At 54.0% G+C, this 21,166-nt stretch overlaps 1 protein-coding gene across 3 annotated transcripts in view; it reads right to left on the reverse strand.

Moving 5' to 3' along the window:
- The window catches only part of DNMT3A (DNA methyltransferase 3 alpha), a 97,357-nt gene that overhangs the window by 19,968 nt on the left and 56,223 nt on the right, over positions 1 to 21,166 (reverse strand). For all 3 annotated transcript variants that reach the window (XM_045978870.1, XM_045978868.1, XM_045978869.1), the window contains exons 5-6: positions 17,338 to 17,381; positions 16,736 to 16,882 (exon numbers count right to left, since the gene is read on the reverse strand). In XM_045978870.1, the coding sequence (XP_045834826.1) occupies positions 16,736 to 16,882; positions 17,338 to 17,381 (191 nt within the window). The remainder of the gene's footprint in view (positions 1 to 16,735; positions 16,883 to 17,337; positions 17,382 to 21,166) is intronic.

The following is a 21,166-nucleotide window of genomic DNA, read 5'->3' on the forward strand; positions in this document are numbered from 1 at the left end:
GAGGAAAGGTTTCCCCCTCTTCCATATGATGCTGAGTCACTCAGAGATTCGTGTCTTCTTCATGCTCAGTGGGCAGAGAAAGTCCCTCAAACAGAAGAGACCTCAGAGTTAGAACAAGAAGGGACCTTAGCAAAAGGTCAGGAAAAAAACCAGGGCAGGCTTCAAGGATCCTCAGGTCATGTATGTCTTCGACCTTCCAAAGTCACCCTCCAGGGCTGGTTCCTGAGATCTTTTTTCTAAGTTTGCTTATTTATTTAAGTAATCTCTACACCCAACGTGGGGCTTGAACTCACGACCCCGAGATCAATTCCAACTGGGCCAGCTAGGTGCCCTGAGACAGGTCTTTTGATTGTGATAAAGATTGTCAGCCTGAAGTAGGAGAGTCATGTAAGACAAGGCAAGGTCTTGGGAACGTGGTAAAAGTAGGCTGAAAGGGGGAACTCCTCGATGAAAAGAAGATCTGGTGGATGTCAAGAGCCTAACAGAAGTGTTGGAGAGGAAGTATCCAGGACTCCCTGAAGAGAGGGTGACCTTAAAGAGAGGGCACACTTCCTGCCTGACAGGGAGAGAGCAGGCCTGATGAATTACTGTATTTCAGGACACCTGACTCTTCACCCTGACCCTGGATCCGTCAAGCAAACTTCTAATCTTAATGACGTTTTCCCGTGATTCTGATACCACTAAGTTGGCCGAAGGCCAAAGGACAAGCAATAGGATCTGTGTGGCAAGGAGGACCCGTCCCGTTAGAAATCGGTAAATTTAACATTCTGGTATGTCATATTCCTGTGTTTCTGAAGAACACAGTCGCAGTGAGTGTGGTTAATCTGACTTTCCAGCTCAGGGAACTGAGAGCCGACCCCCACCCCCACCAGCCCCAGCAGGAGTTCCCACACGTCACGGTGGGATTGCCATGTTAGCTGTGCTGGGTGTTCTGTGGTCTGCTTTGACATGACATCCAGTGCTGGAAGGAGGGGGGAGGTGATGTGGCTTCTATGAAACAGGATATTAACTACCTGAGTCCCTCTACTCAAAACCAGAGAAGCCATGATCCCTATGAAGCCATCTGCAAAGCCACACATTGAGGATGCACTGCGCGTACTTTTTCGGCCACATGTGCGTTCCCAGCCATCCCAAGGCCAGGGAGGCTTGATCCAGACAACAGGCCACGAGGTCAAAATGGATGTCTATTCTGATCTGATCTCCTACCGACAAGCCCAAAAGCCTCCCATGGGAGCAGGAGACTCTGACTACCTGCTGATTACAGACAACACTCTATACGGCATTCAAGGCTCCCACGATCTGTATAGCGCTTACATCACGTGGCCCACACTCGGCCCACCCACTTGCTAGTCCCAAAATATGCCCTTTCCTGGCCTCTGTGCCTTTGCTCATGCTGTTCCTCACTCCTCCCCTTCAACTCCCACCAGCCCCAATCCCATCTAGCCTCCCCGGCCCAGTTCACCAGTTACATCCACCAGGTAAGTTTCTTTAGACCCAAACTGTCCAACAGGGTCACGACTCACTGCATGTGCTATTTCAATTAAGTAAAATTAAATAAAACTAAAAGTTCAGTTCCTCAGTCGCACTGGTCCACCTTCCAAGGGTCCCAAGAGCCACACGTGGCTGGGGCGATGGTTCTGGACGGCACAGATTTTAAACCATTTTTATCATTGCAGAAAGTTCTGCTGGAACAGTGCTGCCCTGGACCCTCCCCTGACCCCCCCCCCCCCATTACCCTGTCCCTCTTCCACTTTACTCCCATAGCACCTTGTAAGCCTCTCTCAGCACCTGCCAATATTTGCCCACTAAGGCAATTGTGTACTCATCTTTCTCCTCCACAAGATTAAAATTCCTAGAGGGCAGGGCCTGGACCTCGTTCTGCTTCAGATAGAAGCAGTGAGGACTAGACCTCCTTGCACCTTGTAGGGGATTTAAACAGTGTTTGCTGAACTGGATTCAACATCGTCTTGGGAGCCTCCTCCAGAATCCACTGCCCAAGTTCCCAGTTGGGGACAGATACTTCCCAGAGCAAAATTCTAAGAGGTACTAAGAGGTCCATGCCTAGGCCCCCCTCCAAAGAGCCCGGGGAATCTTTGTTTGCCTGTTCCCCTGCAATCCATATGGAGGTTGCAAGCAAATGACCAGGACTGGGCTGCTGGCAGTGAAGCTAAAAATAGCCACGGAGCCAACAGCAAGGAGTTAGCAGGACTTGTTGCTAGGGAGACCAATCGCAGGGAGAGCAACTAAGCAGGAGAGTGTCAGACCTGCACCTGGAGAGCAGAGGCCATAGTTGGGGGGGTGGGGGCAGCTTCAAGTTGACAGGGGTCCAAGGCTCCCACCTAGAGATGTTCTGCCTTCTGGCACCTCCTCACTAATGCTCTAAGTGGGGCAAATGTTCCCCTTGTCCCTCAGTAACCCATCTCCATGGAAACCACCATTACTGGGGTGAAGTACCAGCCCCTGGAAGGGAGGCCTCCGCCTGGAGCTGGTTGTTATGGCAACATCCCCCCCCCCCTCTTCCTGTCATTCTCTCTCTCCAGCCTTCTCCTGTGGGGGAAAGGTGGGGGCCTGGTCTTGGCTTAGCCAGCCTGACCAGGAAACACCCGCTTCCTGACGAGTAGCCTGCGAGGGGGCTCTTCAGAAGCTCCTGAGAACCCAAAAAGGCTGGTCAGTCCTCAGCACAGGGCAGGGCTTCCTTTCCTTCCCGAAAGGGCCCCACAGATCATCTTGCCAGGAGAATCCCCAAGTCAGTTGGGTTTAACTGTATTAGGATCACCCAAGGAGATTTTTAAAAAAAAAATACAGATTCTTGGGCCCTCCTGTGGAGAGCAGCAGGCTTGGGGCAGGGCCCAGGAATCCATTCAGAAACCTCCCTCGGTAATTCTGATTCTTGCCAGGTGTGGAAACCACTAAAGGCCCCGCTATCCTTGTTACAAACCAGGAAACAGAAGCCCCCAGGAACTGAGCCCACCCAGGGGTCTGAGCCACTAAGTGAGGAGGAAGCGGTCTGGAGGGAGGAGGGGCAGGCAGAAGGAGAGGCAGAGGTGAGCTCGCCCAGCACCCGTGTCTGAACTGAGGCCACATCTCCAGGGCCTGTCCTCGCTGCTCCCCTTCAAGCCAGAACACGCCACCGGCTGATAACTGGACTGTGATTTAGAACCGAGCCTCCCGACAAGGGGTTCCCTGTGGCACAAAGCAGAGGTAATGGGGCTGGGCAGCGTGGTTCCCAGAGTGAGGAGAGTGGTGGCAGCCCAGGCAGATGATCCAGCTGAAAGAAAGGATCATCCTTCGGAAGGAAACGGAAAAGGGTCACCATGGCAACCCGCACCATGCCGGCCTGTTGGGCTCTGTGCCATCCTCCCCAAACTTGGGCCCAGGAAAGGTGCAGCATTCAGGCAAACGCTGGGGGCCACGGGCCCCCCATCCCCCTCGCCTGTCGAAGAACCCACAGGAGGGGCCATGCTGTACTCTGGAGCCGACGTCTGAGTCCACCTGAACCCCCGCCGGACCCCAGGATCCAGGAGCACGGCCGTCCCGAGCACCCACCACCGCTGGGCCCCGGGGAGGACACCGCGGAGGTGGGGGAGACGGGCCTCCACCCTTGTGTTACTCACAGCCCCATTGTGTGCCCGAGGCCCACCGCGCACGGAACCACAGCCCTCCTCCAAGACAGCATGCAATTAGTGGTAAATGAGGTGGTGGGGAGGCTGTCTCCGTGTGCTGAAGGAGAGCGGAGGAGACCCGGATTGGCGAGGGCTGGCACGGGACCGCGGCGGCGGGGGAGCAAGGAGTGGGCACAGCCTCCCGGGTTTCTCAGACAGGAGCAGCCAGATCTTCAGGGGTGTCTGCGGCTGCCTCGGCTCCCCGGCACAGGGAGGGCAGGGGTGCGAGGCAGGAGGTGCCCCGGGGCGCCCGCTGTACAGTCCACACACTCAGACCCCCTGGCACGCGTTCCAGGGATCCAGAGAGCCACAGAAAGGGTCGGGAGGCCCTTCCTGGCTGACCCCTGGCCTCATCTCTCCTCGCCACCACCCCAGGCGGCCTTCACTCGTCCCCAGCCCTGTCATTCTCTCCAGTCACTGCGGCACTTTCCCTGATGCCAGGGGCCTGGGAGCCCCAGCTTGCGAGAGCCGCCGAGGCTCCTGGAGCTGCAGCAGCGGCTACCTCGGTCCTCACTGACCTGCCCACCTTCTCCTTCCCTCCAGCTCCAGCTCCGCTCAGTAAGGGGAAGGCTTCAGCGCAAAGCCAGCTCTCCCCTCCAGATTGCATTCAGCCCCTAGCCCAGAGTGGCGGGGTGTGCAGGGCTCCACCAGGGAGTGGAGGGTGGGGTCTGGGCAGGGAGCAGGGGTGCAAGTGGCCAGTGCGGCTGGCCCGTACCTCGCCGTGTCCCCACAAGGCGCGGGATGGGAGGGCTCAGACTGAGCGGGGAATCACAGCGGATGCCAGGACCTTCGGCAAATGCCTAGCTTCTCTGGATCCTGGTTTCCTAATCAATCTGATGGGACCACGAATATCTGCTGAATGTTACAGGAAGGACAGAAGGAAGTTGTGGGGAGGGGGGCAGCATTTGAGAGGTGGAAAGAACCCTGTGACAAGTTGGCTTGAGGACTTGTGGATGTGGTCACTTTGTTTAGAAACCCGAGCCTTGAGAGAAGCGTAGATTTCACACCTAGGGGGTACGGGTCAAAAGGAACCTGGCAAACCCAAACTGCCTGGGCTGCTGTCCCCTTCTCTCCCCTCCCCCACCCCTGCTCTAGGCCTGGGGGTCAAAGGGAGGGGCCTCGGGGACCACCATTCAGATTCAGGCATGCAGACCCTCTCAAGTTTCAGAGTCCTAAGAGAAGCCCCAGGAGGAGCCCAGCGGACGAGCCTTGCGGTAAACTGCTGAAAACAGCAGGAACGCCTACAATCTCCATCCCAAAGGGAAAATTTGAATTCCTGTACCAAGTCCTTTCCGGTCTTCTCTCCCCCACCCATGTTTGGAAACAGTTCCCTAGCGCTGCCCGCTTTCGAGGCCGCACGTCTTTCCCAGCTCAGGATTCCCAGATCGGAGAGTCCCACCCTGGGCTGTATGTTAGAATCACCTGGAGAGCTTCAGAAACTCGGGGGGCCAGGGCCCATCACTAAATTCCAAATGTAATGAGCGAATCCAGAGGAGGGGCCAGGTCATGGTGGTTAAAGCAAAAACAAAACTCCCCGGTGACCCCAATGTGCACAGAGCACCCCCCCGCACCCCGCAGTGTGGGTGATACAATAAAGACATCTTTTGGGAATCACTTGCGTCCCAAGTTTGGTTTCCTTGGGATCATCCAAAGCTTGGTGGTTCTCAAACTTCCACAAGTCTCAGAATCATCTGGGGAGCCGGCTGGAAAATCAGCTTTCCCGAGAACCGCCCTAGAGGCTCTGGCTCCGACAGTTCCAAAAGGGGCCTGGGAATGGGCCTTTTGAATGCCCCTCCCGAGTGATTCTGATGCAGCGTTATTACACCAACCAGTCCTTCAAGACACTGACTTCTGATCGCACTTTTGTTATGCATAAAGCAAGTCCAACTCAATTTTTGGTTTCTGTTTACCCCGCCAAGTTGCCCTTTAAACAGCATCTAGAAGCAAATACGCAGGAGACTGAGCTGTTTCATCCCTATTTTTGTTCAACCCATCTGAGTTGGGAATGGAAAATTAAAATATTTATACTGCCCACCATTTACCGACTAAAGAGGAATAGGGGAAGAGTCATAAGGCAGCTGCAAAGAGTTGTAATTAAAAAATGACAAGTCCAAAAACTGGGAAAATTACACACACACACACACACACACACACACACACAAACACACATTCACACACACACAAGATATGGTGGCTTTGGGAGAGTATAAACTGAGAGGTGGAGGCCGGGATGACCAGACGCTTCACGCAGATTAGAAAGGGCTCCGCAGATTAGCGACAAAGGGGTCTTGAATGGTCCTCTGATGGGTTCCAGAGCTCCTTCTGGTTCTGGAAGTCCTCGCAGTCCCGTCTGCCAGCGACTCCCAGGAGCTCCGCATCCCTGCTCCGCACTATCCGGGTCGGGTCAGTGCGGGCTGCGGGCTGCTCTCCGCACTCCAGGCCTTTCCCTCCTCTCTGCAGCGTGCACTCGCCTTCCACAACGGGAACCCTGATTCCGGACCCACCTTTTGAGCTGCCTGGTACACCTCTCCCCATTCACGGCCACCCTGCTGACTTCTCAAAAGCAGTTTGTCTAACGTCTAACTCAAAGGTCCAGCCCCTCCTAAGAGAACCTTTTCCCAACCTTGGGGTAGGCAGAGAATTCTCAGAGCTACACACACCAAAAAAATAAAAGAAAAACAAAATGGGATAAACTGGACCTTATTAAAATGAAAAACTCCTGCTGATCAAAATACATCCTTAAGGAAATGAAAAGCCTACACCACCGTCCGGTCCCAAAGCTGCTCTCCCTCCTGGATTCTCTAGCTCAGATAGGGACCACCACCCCCAGTCCCCGAAACGAAGCAGGTTTCTCCCTGCCCTCCAGCTGCAGACAGTTCTATCCTGTCCTATCGGTCAAAGCCATGGAATGTCGCCCTAAGTTGTCCTCCTTCTCAGCCCTTTGGCTCTGGCCTCCCTTGCCATGCCGCCAGGGTCATCTTCCTAAAATCCACACTCACTTCTCTCACACCCCTGCTCTCCCCTGCACAATGAAGCCTCAGTCTCTCACTGTGACAGGAAGGCCTTTGCCGATCTGACCATCCCCCTCTGTCGTCTTATCTCTTCTTACACTTCCTGACTCTCACACATGACGTACCAGAGCCTCTTGCTCGGCCCTACCCAACCCAGAAGTTTCATGCCTCCTTCTCTTTGTCCTCAGTGGTTCTTCCCCTGAAAGACCTATGGATCCCTACTAGAATTCACAAAGGATGCCTGCACCAGGAAGCTTCCTGGGAATCTCCCCCCCCCCCCGCCCCCCCCCCCAGCCAAGTGCTCTCGCCTGACACTGCGGTTCACGGTGAAAAGTCCAGCCTCCTCCACCAGCCCCATGAGGCTCTGGGACAGGCGCTCTGCTCAGGGAGCAAGTCCTGCAGCACCAGCTCAGCGCTGTGAATGCTCAGTAACAACGGAATTCAAGCCCATTAGCTCCCTTCGTCTAACGTACTGGCTAGAGTCATGCAGGCGAGCCGGCCTCCCCATGCTTGAACATCCCTGGTGGTCTCCTGGACATGGGTCTGCTCTTTAAAGCAAAGCAGAGAGAACATCGCCGTTATATATTCTCCTTTGCCTCATAGAAAGTGGTAGATGGGCACCTGGGGCCTCAGTGTGCTAAGCCTCTGCCTTCTGCTCAGGTCATGATCCCAGGGTCCTAGGATCGAGCCCCGCATCGGGCTCCCCCTGCTTAGCGGGAAGCCTGCCTCTCCCTCCCTCACTGTGTCTCTCTCTGTCAAGTAAATACATAAAATCTTAAAAAAAAAAAAAAAAGAAAAAGAAAAAGAAAGTGCTACGAGAATGCTTCCCGAAGTTGAACCAATGATGCAAACCATCCTGAGGTGCTCTAGACTCCAGACTCCCAGAGGATTTCTCGGCACCTGCCGCAGGAGCCCACCCAATGCCCTTCTGCCACCATCCCTGCCAGGGAGACTCCCAGCTCCTGTGGAAGGCCTGCATGCTGTCTCCTCTCTTCGGCAAGCCTCCGCCAAGGTCCTCAGGCAGGGCTAGGTAGTCGCTCCCATGGCCCATATGCTCCTATTTCCAAAATGGCCCTACTGGGCTACAGCAGACATTCCCACACATGCCCACCTCTCTGGAGGGGAAGGGGATCCTGGGGTGGGATTCTGGCTTTCCTCCACATTTGTTTCCTTAGTGTCTAGAAAATGTGGGAATGCGGTAGATACCCAAACACACGTGGTGTTATCTTAAAGCCTGAGCACACAGTACTTGCTCAGCTAAGGTTCAACAAGTCCTTAAAATAATGAATGAATATGTGATTCATGGAAAGGAAACCAATAATAAGGGGCAGATCTAAGCAGATGGCCACCAAAGCCGGAAGCTGGAACGTGAATTCCCGAGCTAAGGAAATGCCCCAGGAGGACAGGAATGTCAACCACTGGTGGGGGCGGGGATGGGGGGTGAGGTGGAGAGCGCGCTTTGCAACACGGCCCTTTTAGCCCCTCCCCAGCCCAGGCCGGGGTCTGAAGATAGCACCACAGTCAACCTTTCGGATCTGGGTATAGAACACCAGAGGAGGAAAGAGGGATAGCAGTGAAGAGGAAAGGAAAGCTAGACTATAGCGCCAAACACGTCAATGTCACAGAAGTCTTTATACAAATCCTCATCAGGATACTTTACGTGCGTGCTTCCTGCAGAGGTACGTATGTAAGGTCTGAGAACGCACTGGAACACTTAATTTGGAATGCACGTACAGGGTGGTATAGGAGACAAAGGCGCTACGGAGCATGACTCCCGCCCTCCACCCCCAAATGACAAAATTTTAGAATCTCCGGGGTCAGCTACGTCTATTTCCGTCAGGTTACAAATAGGGAAGCTGAAGTGCGGACAGAGAGGAGAAAAGACCTTCTCAAATGGATCAGGGGCCGAGGCTGAGTCCAGAAACCAGGCCTCCTGAATTGCATTCCAACATTGTTTTAATCCAATCGCACAATGTCAAACGGACGGTCATGAGAAAACAGCAATTCAAGGGAAGGAAGGGCTCAGGACCAAAGCTGCTGAGCGGGGTGGACCCGTCCCCAGGACTGAAAAGGACCCAAACCTGGAAAGAGAGTGGGCGGCCCAGGAGATGGGGAGTGGATGCAGCTGTTGGCTGCTGGGCCACCCAGCTCTGCCCCTCTTTTAACCCCGTACTTTAGTTGGAAGAGAAGCTCTGACTGCAAACCAGGAAGATTCTGTTCTAGGTGAGTCATTTGGGGGCAAAACAGAGCAGCATGAGATCAGTCTTGCCCCAGGAACGCTCTAGAAGCATATCCATGTGGCTCTCACCTCCTTATCTAGGGGAAATCTTGGTTTCCTATCAGTAAAACCAGGATAAAAATATTCTTATAGTAATTGCAGACAATATATCTGTCAAATGACAAAAACAAAACAATTTACTAATGAGTCTGATGTCCTTTACTCACGGGAAAACAGTCCATGGATCGGGGAGCACAGAACCCAAAACGTAATGGAGCACTCTCCCCGAGGAATTCTGGATGGGAGAGAGCTTGCCGGAATATTAGGAGAGGCAAGGCGGAAGCAGGGCCCGATTGGCTAGGAAGTCGGGAGTTTCCTTATAAGGCTAGCAGGTCCTGTTTTTTAGGCTCAGGTGAGCTGGCCCGAAAGCTGAGCCAGACGACTGTGATTGGTGCCTGTGAGGTTTGCGGACAGGTGTTTCCCATAAGTGCAAATGGACTGAGGTTTACATTTCTGCCCCGGGCTGGGACCCTGGAGCAGACTCTGTTTGGCGGGTCCTGATATACACATCTTAGCTCTAGGGTGAAAGTGAATGCTTTCCGCACAGTGCCTGGCAAGAAATAGGTGCTCAGTCAAGTCCGACCCCTTTCGCCGGGTTCCAGGGTTGGTGCGGTCAGTCGCTAGACCCCGCCCACGGCTACCGTTTGCTTTCTCTCCCTAAGAAGTGGGGGTTGTTCTAAGAGCTCTTCTCTGTGCCCCCCAGATGAAGTGAACGCTCCAGTGTGCAAACGGCCCACCTACTTAGGAGACCATGGGAGCCTCTAGGATGACGATTTCACAGCTCATCCTAAAGGCCAGCCCTGAAAGTCATTCTGATTACAGGCTGTCACAGACATACCTTTAAAAACCTGTTCAGCCTTTTGGTAAAGTAGTCTTGTCACCCCTGCCCCAAATGGCCTCACTTCCTGGAAGGGGGATGTTATTTTTGAGGCCATCCTACAAAAAAGTTCAGGTTGTCATAAATTTACATACGGCGGATAAGTGAGGAAAGCCCGCTGACCAGAACACCCTAAAACTACTTGCCGCATACTTTGCTCATAATCTGGTTTTAGCCCTTAATGGTCTACTTTGCGGTGCCACCATTTCTCCCGTCTCCTGTACTAAAGCCCAGGGGATCACACCTAATTCTTCTCCTTATTCCCAAAGCCCCCAGCACAATGGCCCCCTAGTTAGTAGGTGCTTAGCGATTGCTTATTAAATGGAATATAGCACAGCAGGAGACGAGCCTCTGGACATTCACAGGCTGTTCTCCCCAGGACGGACAGGAAGCACGGCAGGGTTATAAAGTGGAAGCAACATTTGCTGGGCTTCTAGTAGCAACAGCACAAATGGCCCGTAACCATATGAAAAGATGTCCAGCCTCACTTACTATCTGGGAAACACCAATTAAAATCATAACAAGATACCATTTTTTTCCCACCCCTTAGATTAGCCCAGTATTGATGCTGGCAAAGGTGGAAATCTCATGCCCTGTTTATGGGAGCATAAATTGGTCCTTGCCCTTTCTAGAGGGTGATTTGGCAGACCTGACAAAATGCAAAGTACACAGTCCCTTCGACCTAGCATTTCTCTCTCTGGGCGTCTGTCTTAGAGAAACACAGATGCACCAAGAGGCAGGACCAGGGATGCTCACCGCCGCAGGTGCTCACACAACAAAACACTACAACCAACACGAACACCGCCCCCCCCCCGCCCCACTTCAGAGAACGAATAAGTAGAACCATGGTAATCCATAGAGTGGGATAGAACCGTAATTACACGGCTAAATTGTTGGTACTTATCGTAAGTGAAAAACCAAGCTGTAAAATGAAACTACGATGTGGTTCCATTTATGTAAAAAAGGAAAAGAAACAAAAGCAACTGTGAAACAAAATTATATATCTATACACACAGAGATGGATAGAAAAAATCACGTCCTATCACCAAACTAACAACTAAGTGCTTCTGCTGGGGGAATTAAACCCATGGAGGAGGGATGAGTCTTTTTTTACAAGAAGGACACATTTGTGTAGTATGTGTGTCATTCAAAAATCATTTTTTAAAAAAATAATTAATAAATAAATAAAATCATTTCAAAAATCATCAGGTTCCTGTTTTAGGCGAGCCCTGCCCTAGGAGCTTTGGATATTAAGAATTCCTTTATTAGCCCACACGATTCTGAGATTCGAATTATTGATTCATTCAGCACACTTTTACCCAGTCCCTCCGGAATGCTAGCCCTGGGGACAGCAGTGCGCAGAGGGCTTGCGTCTACCAAGCTCGGGTTGGGGAGAGGCAGAAAGCAAGCACGGGCAAGAGCTGCTCACACGGGCATGAGCCACGCCCAGGAGCTCCCCACAGAGCCAAGGCCAGCTACGGCCAAGGGACCTCACCTTGGTGAGATTGAAAGGGACACTGAGGTCCCACCTCTGGTAAGTCGCCAAGTGGCATTTGAACTCGCCTCCAAAGGCACCCTTCCCTTCAGGAATATGAAAGTTTTGCTGCCCGTAGGGCAGCCTGGAGGCAGGGGATGGGGGGCGGGGTGCTGCCCGCTACAGGAGGGGCACGGAAGGGGGCAAGAAACTAGAACCACAGATTATTTGCCATCATCACTACCGAGTATGTACGAAGCATCCCGTAAGTATAAGGAGGCATGAGTCCCTCCTCCTTCGGGATGGGAGCCAGGAAAAGCACCAGACCCTAGATCGGCAGGACACGGTACCCTAGCCCTGACAGAACTTTAGAATCGGGCTCGGGGGAAGATACTACTGACGGCCCTAGCATCCCCCAGCTTCCCGTGAGCCCGGAAGCCGTAAGCAGTGGTACAAACCGGGGGTCCATGGCCCCTCTGGCTGGATGACTGTCCCAACTGCCTGACTAGCCCTCCTCACCCCTCCACCTCACCATGGCGAGAACCAATGAAGTAACACATAGGAGAAGCCCTTCCTAAGCCCAGAGTCCTCCCCCTGGGTCCTTCTGTTCCATTAATTATCAGAAAGAGGAGCCTAGGCCTTGGCCTCCCCTGGGAGGAGGAACTGCCTCACGCCCACCCGCCCTCCCCGCTGCCAGGGCCTGGACCCTCTCTGCCTGCCGGGGCCTGGGCCCAGTTCTCCCAGGTGGAGCACAGCAGAGGCCCAGCAGAAACCGCAGGAACACAGGGTGGACAAGAATCAGGGCACCCCCTCAGCCATGAGAACCTAATTGCACGGGTCCCCGGGCCCCAAGCTGTTCTCCGGGTACACCTGTCGGCGCCTCTGGGAAAACCCTATGGAAACCAAGGGCTTGGGGCCTCAAGGCAGAAATCGCCTCAGAGGGTCTGAGCCCTCTGAGGAGGTATTCCATGTTCACCAACCTGTCAACTGCATGGCCAGCCCACAGCCATTTGCTGAACCCACGTCCCCTGCCCAACATCAGACTGGGCGTGATGGGGGACGACTCGACTAATAGGGAAGAAATAGTGAAAAACACCCTATGAAATTTCCCAGAGTGCTACAGCCAAAAACACTAACAGTAAGGGCTATGGGGTGCAGAGAAGGGGGTCAGGATGAGCCGGAGAGCCTTGTGGACTCCTGAAGAACAGATAAAGGAAACCCCAGGGGGAGCAGAGGCAGGGAGGAAAGAAAAGGCCAATATAAAGGGGGGACTGGTCCCTCTCGGAGGACCTTTCTCTATGAGAATGGTGGTGAGGTGCGGTGGGAGGAAGTCACAGCGAGCACCGATGCCTGGAAAAACGGCCTGAGGATTCCTGACACCATGAGGGAGATGATGGGAAGCTCCTGTAGGTTGTCCTGCAAGGCCTCGTCATGATTCAAGCACAGCTTAGTCCTTAAAAGGCTTAGGAAGGAAGTGAAGGGAATCCATGAAGGGACAGACAGAAGATAAGAGCTTCCCACCTCCAGCCGGAATTCCCACCTCAGTACCAGGGAAGGAGCAAATGTCTCATTTTCCTCACCCAGTTACTTTACATTTCATTCCTTTTGTGATAGTCTAAGCCTTCTTACACATTTTTTTCTGGGGGAGGAAAGCCTGGGGAGGTAGGTAATCTCCGATGGAAAAGTCAAAAGTAAACCTCACTTAATAACTGGATTGACGAGGGTGTCATGGCGAAAGGAAATGTAGCTGGTGGAATACTTAAGGGAAGAAGAACCCCCAGGTGGGGCACGTGGACCAAGGAAGGGGCAGGTGTGGACTGGGGTCTGGTGGAAACCCCAAGACGGGACAACACAGTCCTCAGTCCCCACATCCTGTGCCCTACCACAAACTTCCCTTTCTGATCCTGAAAAGGCCATGCTGCCTTGTGCCCCAGACCCTTTGCACAAGCCATACACCTCCCTCTGCAATGCCCTTCTTCCCTCTTTCCTAAATTCCGGTTCACCCCTTAAAAGCCAGAAGCCACCTCTTGCTTGATGCATGGATGATCCATGGGTGATGCCCTTCCCGAGGTACCCTGAACCCTCATCCTATCTTGGGGTGACTAGGCATCCTCTAGGCTTCCAGTACCCCCAGTATCTTACACAGTGAGCAGACACGGAGGGTTCTGGCTGCCCAATAACGGGGCCCTGCAGGAAGTTTTAGAGAGCGGGTATTGCATTCTGAGGTTAGGAAGGGCTGGCTGGCCCTTCAAGTGACACTGCCTAGGAAACATCTGGAACCGTGCTTTGGGGAGGGGAGGTGTCTTTTGGGGAGGAAGGCAGGTAGGTGGTAGGATCTATGAGAACCCTTAAGTGGTTAAGGGGATCAAGAGCAGCGGGGGAGCAGAGGGGCAGGCAGAGATCTGGGGATGCCATTGCTATGGGACAGAGGAGGAGGCTGAGCAGATGCAGTTGGAGGAAATGGGGAAGAACTTCAGGGCCAAGGTCAGGAAGGCCAAGGGAGGCAGTATCAGAAGAAAGGGTCGAATGCCAGGGAACGAGGTGAGGTGGCCAGGAAGGGCTTCTTTACCTCTGGTACGCCACTCCGTGGGGACAGTTACTACTCTTCAGTCTGAAAGGAACCTGGCAGTCTTGGAGCTAGCTGTGTTTCCCCAGCATTTGTGATACCTGCAGCTGGCTGCCCGCTAGACGCCGGGCACAGCCCAAGGCGGGCAGGTACGGTACTGGGGCCAGGTCTCGGCAGGCAGCAGGAAGCCTGAAGGGGGCCTGTGAGCCCATGGCCAGCACCTAAGGGCAGCCCCTGCCTCCCTACTCTGAGAGTGAGGTGACCAGCAGCTCTGACTCCTGTGCTGACAGTCACAAATTCTCGATGGACTCTTTAGTCACAGAATATAAATAAGGAAGGAACAGATTGGCAAAAAGTATGTCTATATATGTGTGTGTGTGTGTATGTATACATACATATATATATATATATATGTATACATATATACATATATATACATATATATATATATACTTTTTTTTTTTTTTTAAGTAAGCTCTATACCCAACATGGGGCTTGAACTCAAGACCCAGAGATCAAGAGTCTTGTGCTCAACAGACTGAGCCAGCCAGGCGGCCCAGAAAATATATTTTGGGGGCAGGGGAAGACCTCTCCATCTCAAGTCACATATGCCTAAAACATTTTCAATTGAATCAACTTTTTAAGTTTTTCTGTTAATGCTCGTTGGTGACCTTTCTTGGCTGGGGGTGGGGAAGTGGATGGCAAACATCGAGAGTTTACTAGAAAAGCTCTTGATGATTGTTGAAGCTGGGTGATAGGTACGTGGGGGTTTCTTTAGTCCACCAATCTCTCTGCTTCTGCGTATGCTACAAGAGGCCCATGATCAAGTCTTTTTAAATTCTAGTGGAAATGATAAAATCGAGAAAATGCTCTGACTATCCTAATTTTTCCTGTGAGTTGAGAGAAGGTCCCCTTTTCTCTGGCAGCTGAGGGCAGGCTTCCATACTGCTTCTGCAGGGGAGCCTAGTCTGAGAACCACAGAATGTATGAGTGTTCCAGGTCTAAATGTCATTATGCATAGCCTTCTGGCCCTAGGACTCTGGGAGAGCAGGAAAACGCACCCCTCCGCCCTGCCCCCGCTGGCTGCCGGGGACTGGCAACCCATCAGATGGCAAGAACAGCCCCAGTTTCTGAATTTCGCCCTAAAGACCACACTTGGAGCTCAGGGTCAAGTGCCTCTCTTGTCCGGGACCCTTGACAAGCTGCCCCTTCTCCAGGCTCTTCCAGGAGAGAAATTTCTGCCTTCTTGGAGCCCGAAGGAACTGGAGACCATCACTCAGACAAACCCCTACCTCGTTCTAGACTTCTTCTAGAGGGAGCGCTCACACAGTGTAAGTCGGATAATGCCTTCCTTTGAAGGCCTGGGACGAACGCCCCAGATGGTGGCAACTCACGCCACTTCTGCTCCCTTCCTGCTGCCAGAGGTCTACCGTCTCTGCGGATCAGACAGGAGAGCGGCCCCACACATCGGGCTTGATAGGCTGCTGGCTCCTTGGTCTTTCGGTCTCCACGGCCTCACCTCCTGTCCCTGCGGTAGCCTGCCATGGGCTGGCTTCCACCCCCACGCAAGCTTCTCTTAGAAAAGTCACCGGCTACCTCCAGGTTGTCAGAGGCAATGGACATGCCTCTCAGCCCTTGCAGTCCTCTCTACACAGCCTATAAATGGTGCAGTTTCCAGGGGTGCAGTTGGAGGAAACCTGGGACTTGGGCTCTTCTCTCTCCCTAACCCCAGGTGAGCTCATCCGTTTCCCTGGACTTAAACAGCAGCTTCTGCTCTTGACGTCCTCCCATCTTTGCATCTGAAGTGCGGACTTGCCTACCCCGCCCGCTCCAGGCACCTCGGCCTCTCAGGCTGAACTGCCAGTTCCCAGCAGTCCCAAACCCGCTCCGCCGGCTGCCTTCCCCATCTGAGTACATGGCACAACCATCACTAGGTATTCAGGTGAGACCCCTGGGAGTTGTCCTTGGGTCCTTCCACTTCCTCCCCTCCTTCACCCCTCCCATCCATCAGCAAGCCTTACTGATTCTATCCCCAAAATGCATCCCGAATCTGCCCTGTCTCCACTGCCGTCCCTCTAATCCACAGCAAATTGTTCCTCTGCACAGAAACCTTCCATGTACTCAGAATTATACCAGCTTCTGGCCAAGACCTGCAGAGCTCCACATGGCTGGACCCCTGCCTACCTCCCAGCCTTGTCTGACCCCACCTTCTCCCTCGCTCGTTTCACGTTTTGCCAAACAAGTCGGGGTCTTGCTTGTGGTGTTTCCTCTGCCTAGAACATTCTACCTCACCCCAATCCTCACTAGATACCTTCCATGGGGCTCGTGGGCAGCGGGGGCTCAGGGTGGGGGGTGGTAGAAGCTAGCCAGTAGAGGGATTTAGCAGCAAGAGGCATTGAGGTAGTGGAGACTAAAGGACCAAGGAGCAACCAGATCAGAGCCAGCTCTCCTGCTCCTTTCGGTCTTAACTTTAAAAGGCCACCTCCTCCAAGAAGCCTCCCCTGACCACCCCACCTAAAGCAGGCTTCTGCTATCCTCTATTTCAGCCCCTCCTTTCCTTTTCTGTCTTTACTTGTTCAGTCTCCTCCATCAGAATGTCAGCTCCACGAGGCCGGGAACTGTACATGCACAGAGCCTAGTACACTACCTGAGACACGGGAAGTGATCAATAAACATTTGTTGAACAAAAAAAGAGACCAGTCACTGCCTAGGAGTTAAGCGGTTTCCTGTAAGTGCAAGAAGTTAACTTGAAGGGGAAACTGAGGCTCAGCCGGGGCCTGACAACAGCTCCAGGGGGCGGCTGAAGCTAACTTCTGGTTTTCCAATTCTGTGGGGCAGGCTGGGGCCCAGGCCAGAAGGCACCTCACCTCCCTTTTCCAGCGTGCCAGCCACTCGTCCCGCTTGCGCTTGCTGATGTAGTAGGGGTCCCCCGCCTGGAAGGTGAGCCGCGGCATGGGCCGCTGGCGGAGGCTGGACTCCCAGCCCAAGCCACCCCGCAGCCGGCCCCGGGAGCCCTAGGACAGAGAGACGACAGAGAGACAGACTGGCATTAAGATGGGCACTGACAGTCCCACTGCAAGGTTCGCTCCTCCTGAGGGGAAACTGAGGAGGCACCCACCTCGAACAGAACACAGGAGCTTTGACTCCTGGCCAGAGATGTCAACCCTGAGAGTGCTGGGCAAGGCCCTGTTCCGGCTGGAGAAGTGAGCCACGGGCTGGGGGCTGGGGGCCACATGGACATGAACCATGTGGGGAGGTGCCTGGTCTCAGAGGGGACCAGCTGGCTGCCTTGTTGGGGGGCTTCTAACCTCCACACCCATCTCCTTTCCTCCTTACATGGGGACATGTAAAGAAGGGGACAGACCACCTCAGGATCCCCTCACACACATTCGCCACGGTTGGTCAGAGAGGTGGCCTTCTTCTAGAATCAGGATCCACAGAGCCCCTGGGGGTTGAGGAAAACACTTGCCTCCATTTTCATGGATTCGATGTTGGTCTCCTTCTGTTCCTTGCCTGTGGAGAGGGAAGAACAAAGGGACTGTCGGCAGAGTTACAGGAGTGGCTCAGAGGCCCCACCTTGTGCCTGGGGTCCCTGCCACGGGGACAGGGGTCCTCTAACCATTCAGTTGTTCACGTGTCAAACCTGATGGCCCACTGCGTGCTAGGCACCATGCTGGCCCCAAGGACTCAGAGCACGGCCTAGAGCAGAGAAGGGACTGGGGCAGCTCTGGAGGCCCAAATCCGAAGGAACAATAGAAAAGCCAGGGCCAAGGCTTCTGACCCATTGACTCTGTCTCAGGCACACAGACGGGGCTGTCTAGGAACAGCTCCCTTCCCAGAGGAGGGGCCAGACCCCACAGTCTCCCCTGCCCTGGAAGGGAGCTGTATGCTTCTAGGGAGTGAGGCAAAGATGTCCTCGGGGGCAGCGGGGTACAGGGCCACTGGCGCAAGACTCTGGTGAAGCAACTTTGTCTCTGAGGCTGTTTCCTTACGTGGAAGATAATGAGGCTGGAGACGATCTATCTCTAGGGTCCTTCTGCGGGTCTCAACACTGTGGTTCTGTTATCCATACCTGCCTCTGCACCCCCTCTCCCCACCCCGAACCTTTCTTCTAAAAGACTTGGTTTCCAGGTGTTTCTGTGTGACCTCTATAACCTCTTCTAGCCTGTTTTCTCACTGAATCAAGACAGCCAACTGTTTAAAATCTTAGGTTACTGGGAACCTGGAGTGCCTGGAGCCGGACGTAGCATGTAGTATGTGCTCGATAAATATCAGTGTGGCTCCCTTTCCCTAAGCCATTTCCCTGCACCTCTTCCCTGCAGCTCTCCAGCTAGGCCCGGATTCCAGTTCCTAGAAGGAAAGCCTCCCCGGGGGCAAAAGCTCCAGAAGTTCTGTCTACAGGAGAGTCCCATCCTCTCCCCGTCCCTGTCTGGACCCCACTTGGGAGGGCAGCCACATTCCTCCAGAACATCCCTGTCCTCCCACCCTGGTCCTCTCAGGTCCTCACCCGGATGACCTTCCCAGGCCCAGCACACACCTTGCAGGCGAGCCACCCCTGGCTGTGGGACTGGGATGATTATGCCTTCCAGAGCTTTCTGGGGTGGGGGGGGGGCAGTGAGCCCTCCTCCCACCTGGGCCCCTGAACTCCTATCTCTGAAGCCAAGAATACTGAGCTTGGGCCCAAAGCAGGAAGGTCAATGAGGCTGGCTCATGGTAGTTGGGGTGGGGGAGCCCAAAACGGAAAAAACAGCCCCTACTTCATCTCCTGGCTCTGAAGCGGAAACCAGACAGCATTGAAGGCCTCCTCCGGCCCCGGAGAGGAAGTTTCTTTCCCTCTCTCTCACTAGAGAAGCCCTGGGGCTCTGAGTGTGTGCCCCCGGGGGAGGGGCAGCCCAGGGGTTACAGCGCCCCCGGAGCCCAGGGGAGGGGAGGCAGGGGCCCAGGCAGCCAGCGCGGGCACACGCGCGGGCCACACAACAGGGACAGCGACGGTGCCCAGACGGCTGCCCGGGGGTGGGGGTGGGGGGCGGGGGAGGAAGCGCCAGCGTCTGTCGTGGGCGCGCGCCGGGAACTGGGGTGCTCACTAACACTTTACGCGACAGGCTTTTGAAGGTACGTCTCACCCGGTCTTGCTGTCTCTTCCTCCGTGCTTCTGCTCAGCACAGCCAGCTCCCCCGATTTTTTCTCAGGCTCCCTGGAGCCGGGTCCCCTTTCCGTCCCTAGGGCGCCCCCCCCCCATTTTCTCTCACACCTGGCGGTTCTCCCAACAAGGCTTTGGGCCGCCAGGAGGGGGCGCCCGCCCTAGGGCCAGGGCGCAGCGTGGTCCCTCTGACCTCTCAAACATCTCATTATGGGGAATCATCTATTCATTCCGATGGAAAGAAATCAGGGTTGAAGGTAACTGCAGAGATGATGGAGCACCTGCCCAGCCCCTAGATTTTGCCAGTGGGGAAACTGAGGCTGGGGGGGTGGGTGCGGAGTGACTGACAGAGCGGAAATCAGATCTCAGGGCTCCTGAATGCCCAGCCCCATTCACTTTATCCTCCGCCACCTTCGTGTTCTCCCCTTCCCTATTCCCTGGCCCCCATGCTCCCCCAAACAGAAGTAGTTTTCCTCGTGCAGTTTCCAACTGGCTTCTTTCTGGAATTTTCTCCCGGACAGATTCTGCACATGCCCACTGAGTGATATCACACACACACACACACACACACACACACACACACACACACACACTTTCCAGCCTGGCCCAGCAAAACAAAAAACGGGCCTGCCTCAGAATGCAGCACTTGTCCTGAGTCAAGGAGGGTCAGCTGTTCTCTCAACACTCCCTCTGCAGTCCATCTGCTCCTGGCCCAGACCCAGGGTCACAGGCGGGCCAGGTGGCTGTGTGCCTCCTAGGGTGGCCCTGGCAGCCTCAGACGTGACCCTAGAGTATCTCAGGTCCAGGGGGCAGGAGAGCCCAGGGTGCCTCCAACACTACCACACTTACCTGTCAGTCTAAGCCTATACTGGGCCGGGGACCACCCCAAATTTCCTTTAAAAGGAACCCAAATCTCCATGACAAGGCTAAGGCCAGGCTTGCCTTAGAGGGCAGTCACTAGCCCAATCTGAGCAGAAAAGGGCTTTGTGCTGATCCGAATCCGATCCTTTACTAGCTATATTATCTTGGGTAAGTACCTTAACCTTTCTGAACATTCAGTCTCCCCATCTGAAAAATGGGGACAATAAGTCTTCCTCATATGATCACAAAAATTAAGCAAGAGAATGGATAACTAAAGAGCAGGGCTTCTTAAAGTTCACTGTCCATCGAAATCATGAGAATCTCTTTCAAACGTAGCTTTTGACGCCACAGGTCTAGGGTAGGGCCTGAGATTCTTCATTTCTACATTTCAAGGTGATACCAGGTAACACAGTTGGTCCCTGGGCCTCTTTGAGGAGTTGGGATATAGGACACTCAACACATAGTCAATATCCAGTAAAAGGAAGCCATATGACCATCGTTTCTATTACAATCATGGCGGCATTAATGCTAGGAGTGCAGGAGCAGTCCCAAGGCCACCACCTGCCTATCCAGGTGGCTCTTGTCCTGATTACTCATCATCTCCCCTGTTCCTCCTTCTTTCCCTGGCTGTACTATCAGGATCGGGGGCACCTGTGTGCACAGGAATGCTGCCTTAAAGTCCTCCGTTTTTCCTGTATAGGAACTAATGGGAGGGGTTCAGGGGAGAGGGATGGGGTCCCCTGAGAGGAAACCTGGAATGAGGGGAACGGAAGGAAACCATGGCCAAATCGCTACCTCCCTAGGGCCTTAGTCTCCTCCCTCTTTGGAACTAAGCAGCTGTGTGCGCGTTCTGCGTGGCTGGCTGTGGGCCGGGCCGCCGAGCCTCCAGCCGACCACTGCCAATGCCCCGGGGCAGCACCTCACCAGCCTCAGCATGCAGCCAATGCACAGTGGCCTTCAGGGGTCCCCCCAGCTCTGAGGCCCACGAGCGCACAACACAGGAGTGCTCCAAGGCTACTGGGAGGTCAGGGAGGCTTGGAGCATTCTGAGGAAGGTCCCCCTTGATGTACGAAAATCCCAAACCCAGGAGTTCACCATCTCTCCCCTTTCCGCTTGGGTTCCTGGTGCTTGCCCTCTTCTCTCCACCTCTGCCTCCACCTCATTACAGCCGCCCTCCTCCCCTCCACACCTGCAGCAGCCCCCTAACCCCGCTTCCCAGCCTTTCTGTTCCGCTCTGGTAACCAGGGTGCAAAGTGATTTTTTTTCAAAACACAAAGCAGATCACGTTGCGTGCGCA

The sequence above is a fragment of the Meles meles genome, chromosome 15, assembly GCF_922984935.1.
Source record: "Meles meles chromosome 15, mMelMel3.1 paternal haplotype, whole genome shotgun sequence".
Taxonomy (NCBI): Eukaryota; Metazoa; Chordata; class Mammalia; order Carnivora; family Mustelidae; genus Meles; species Meles meles.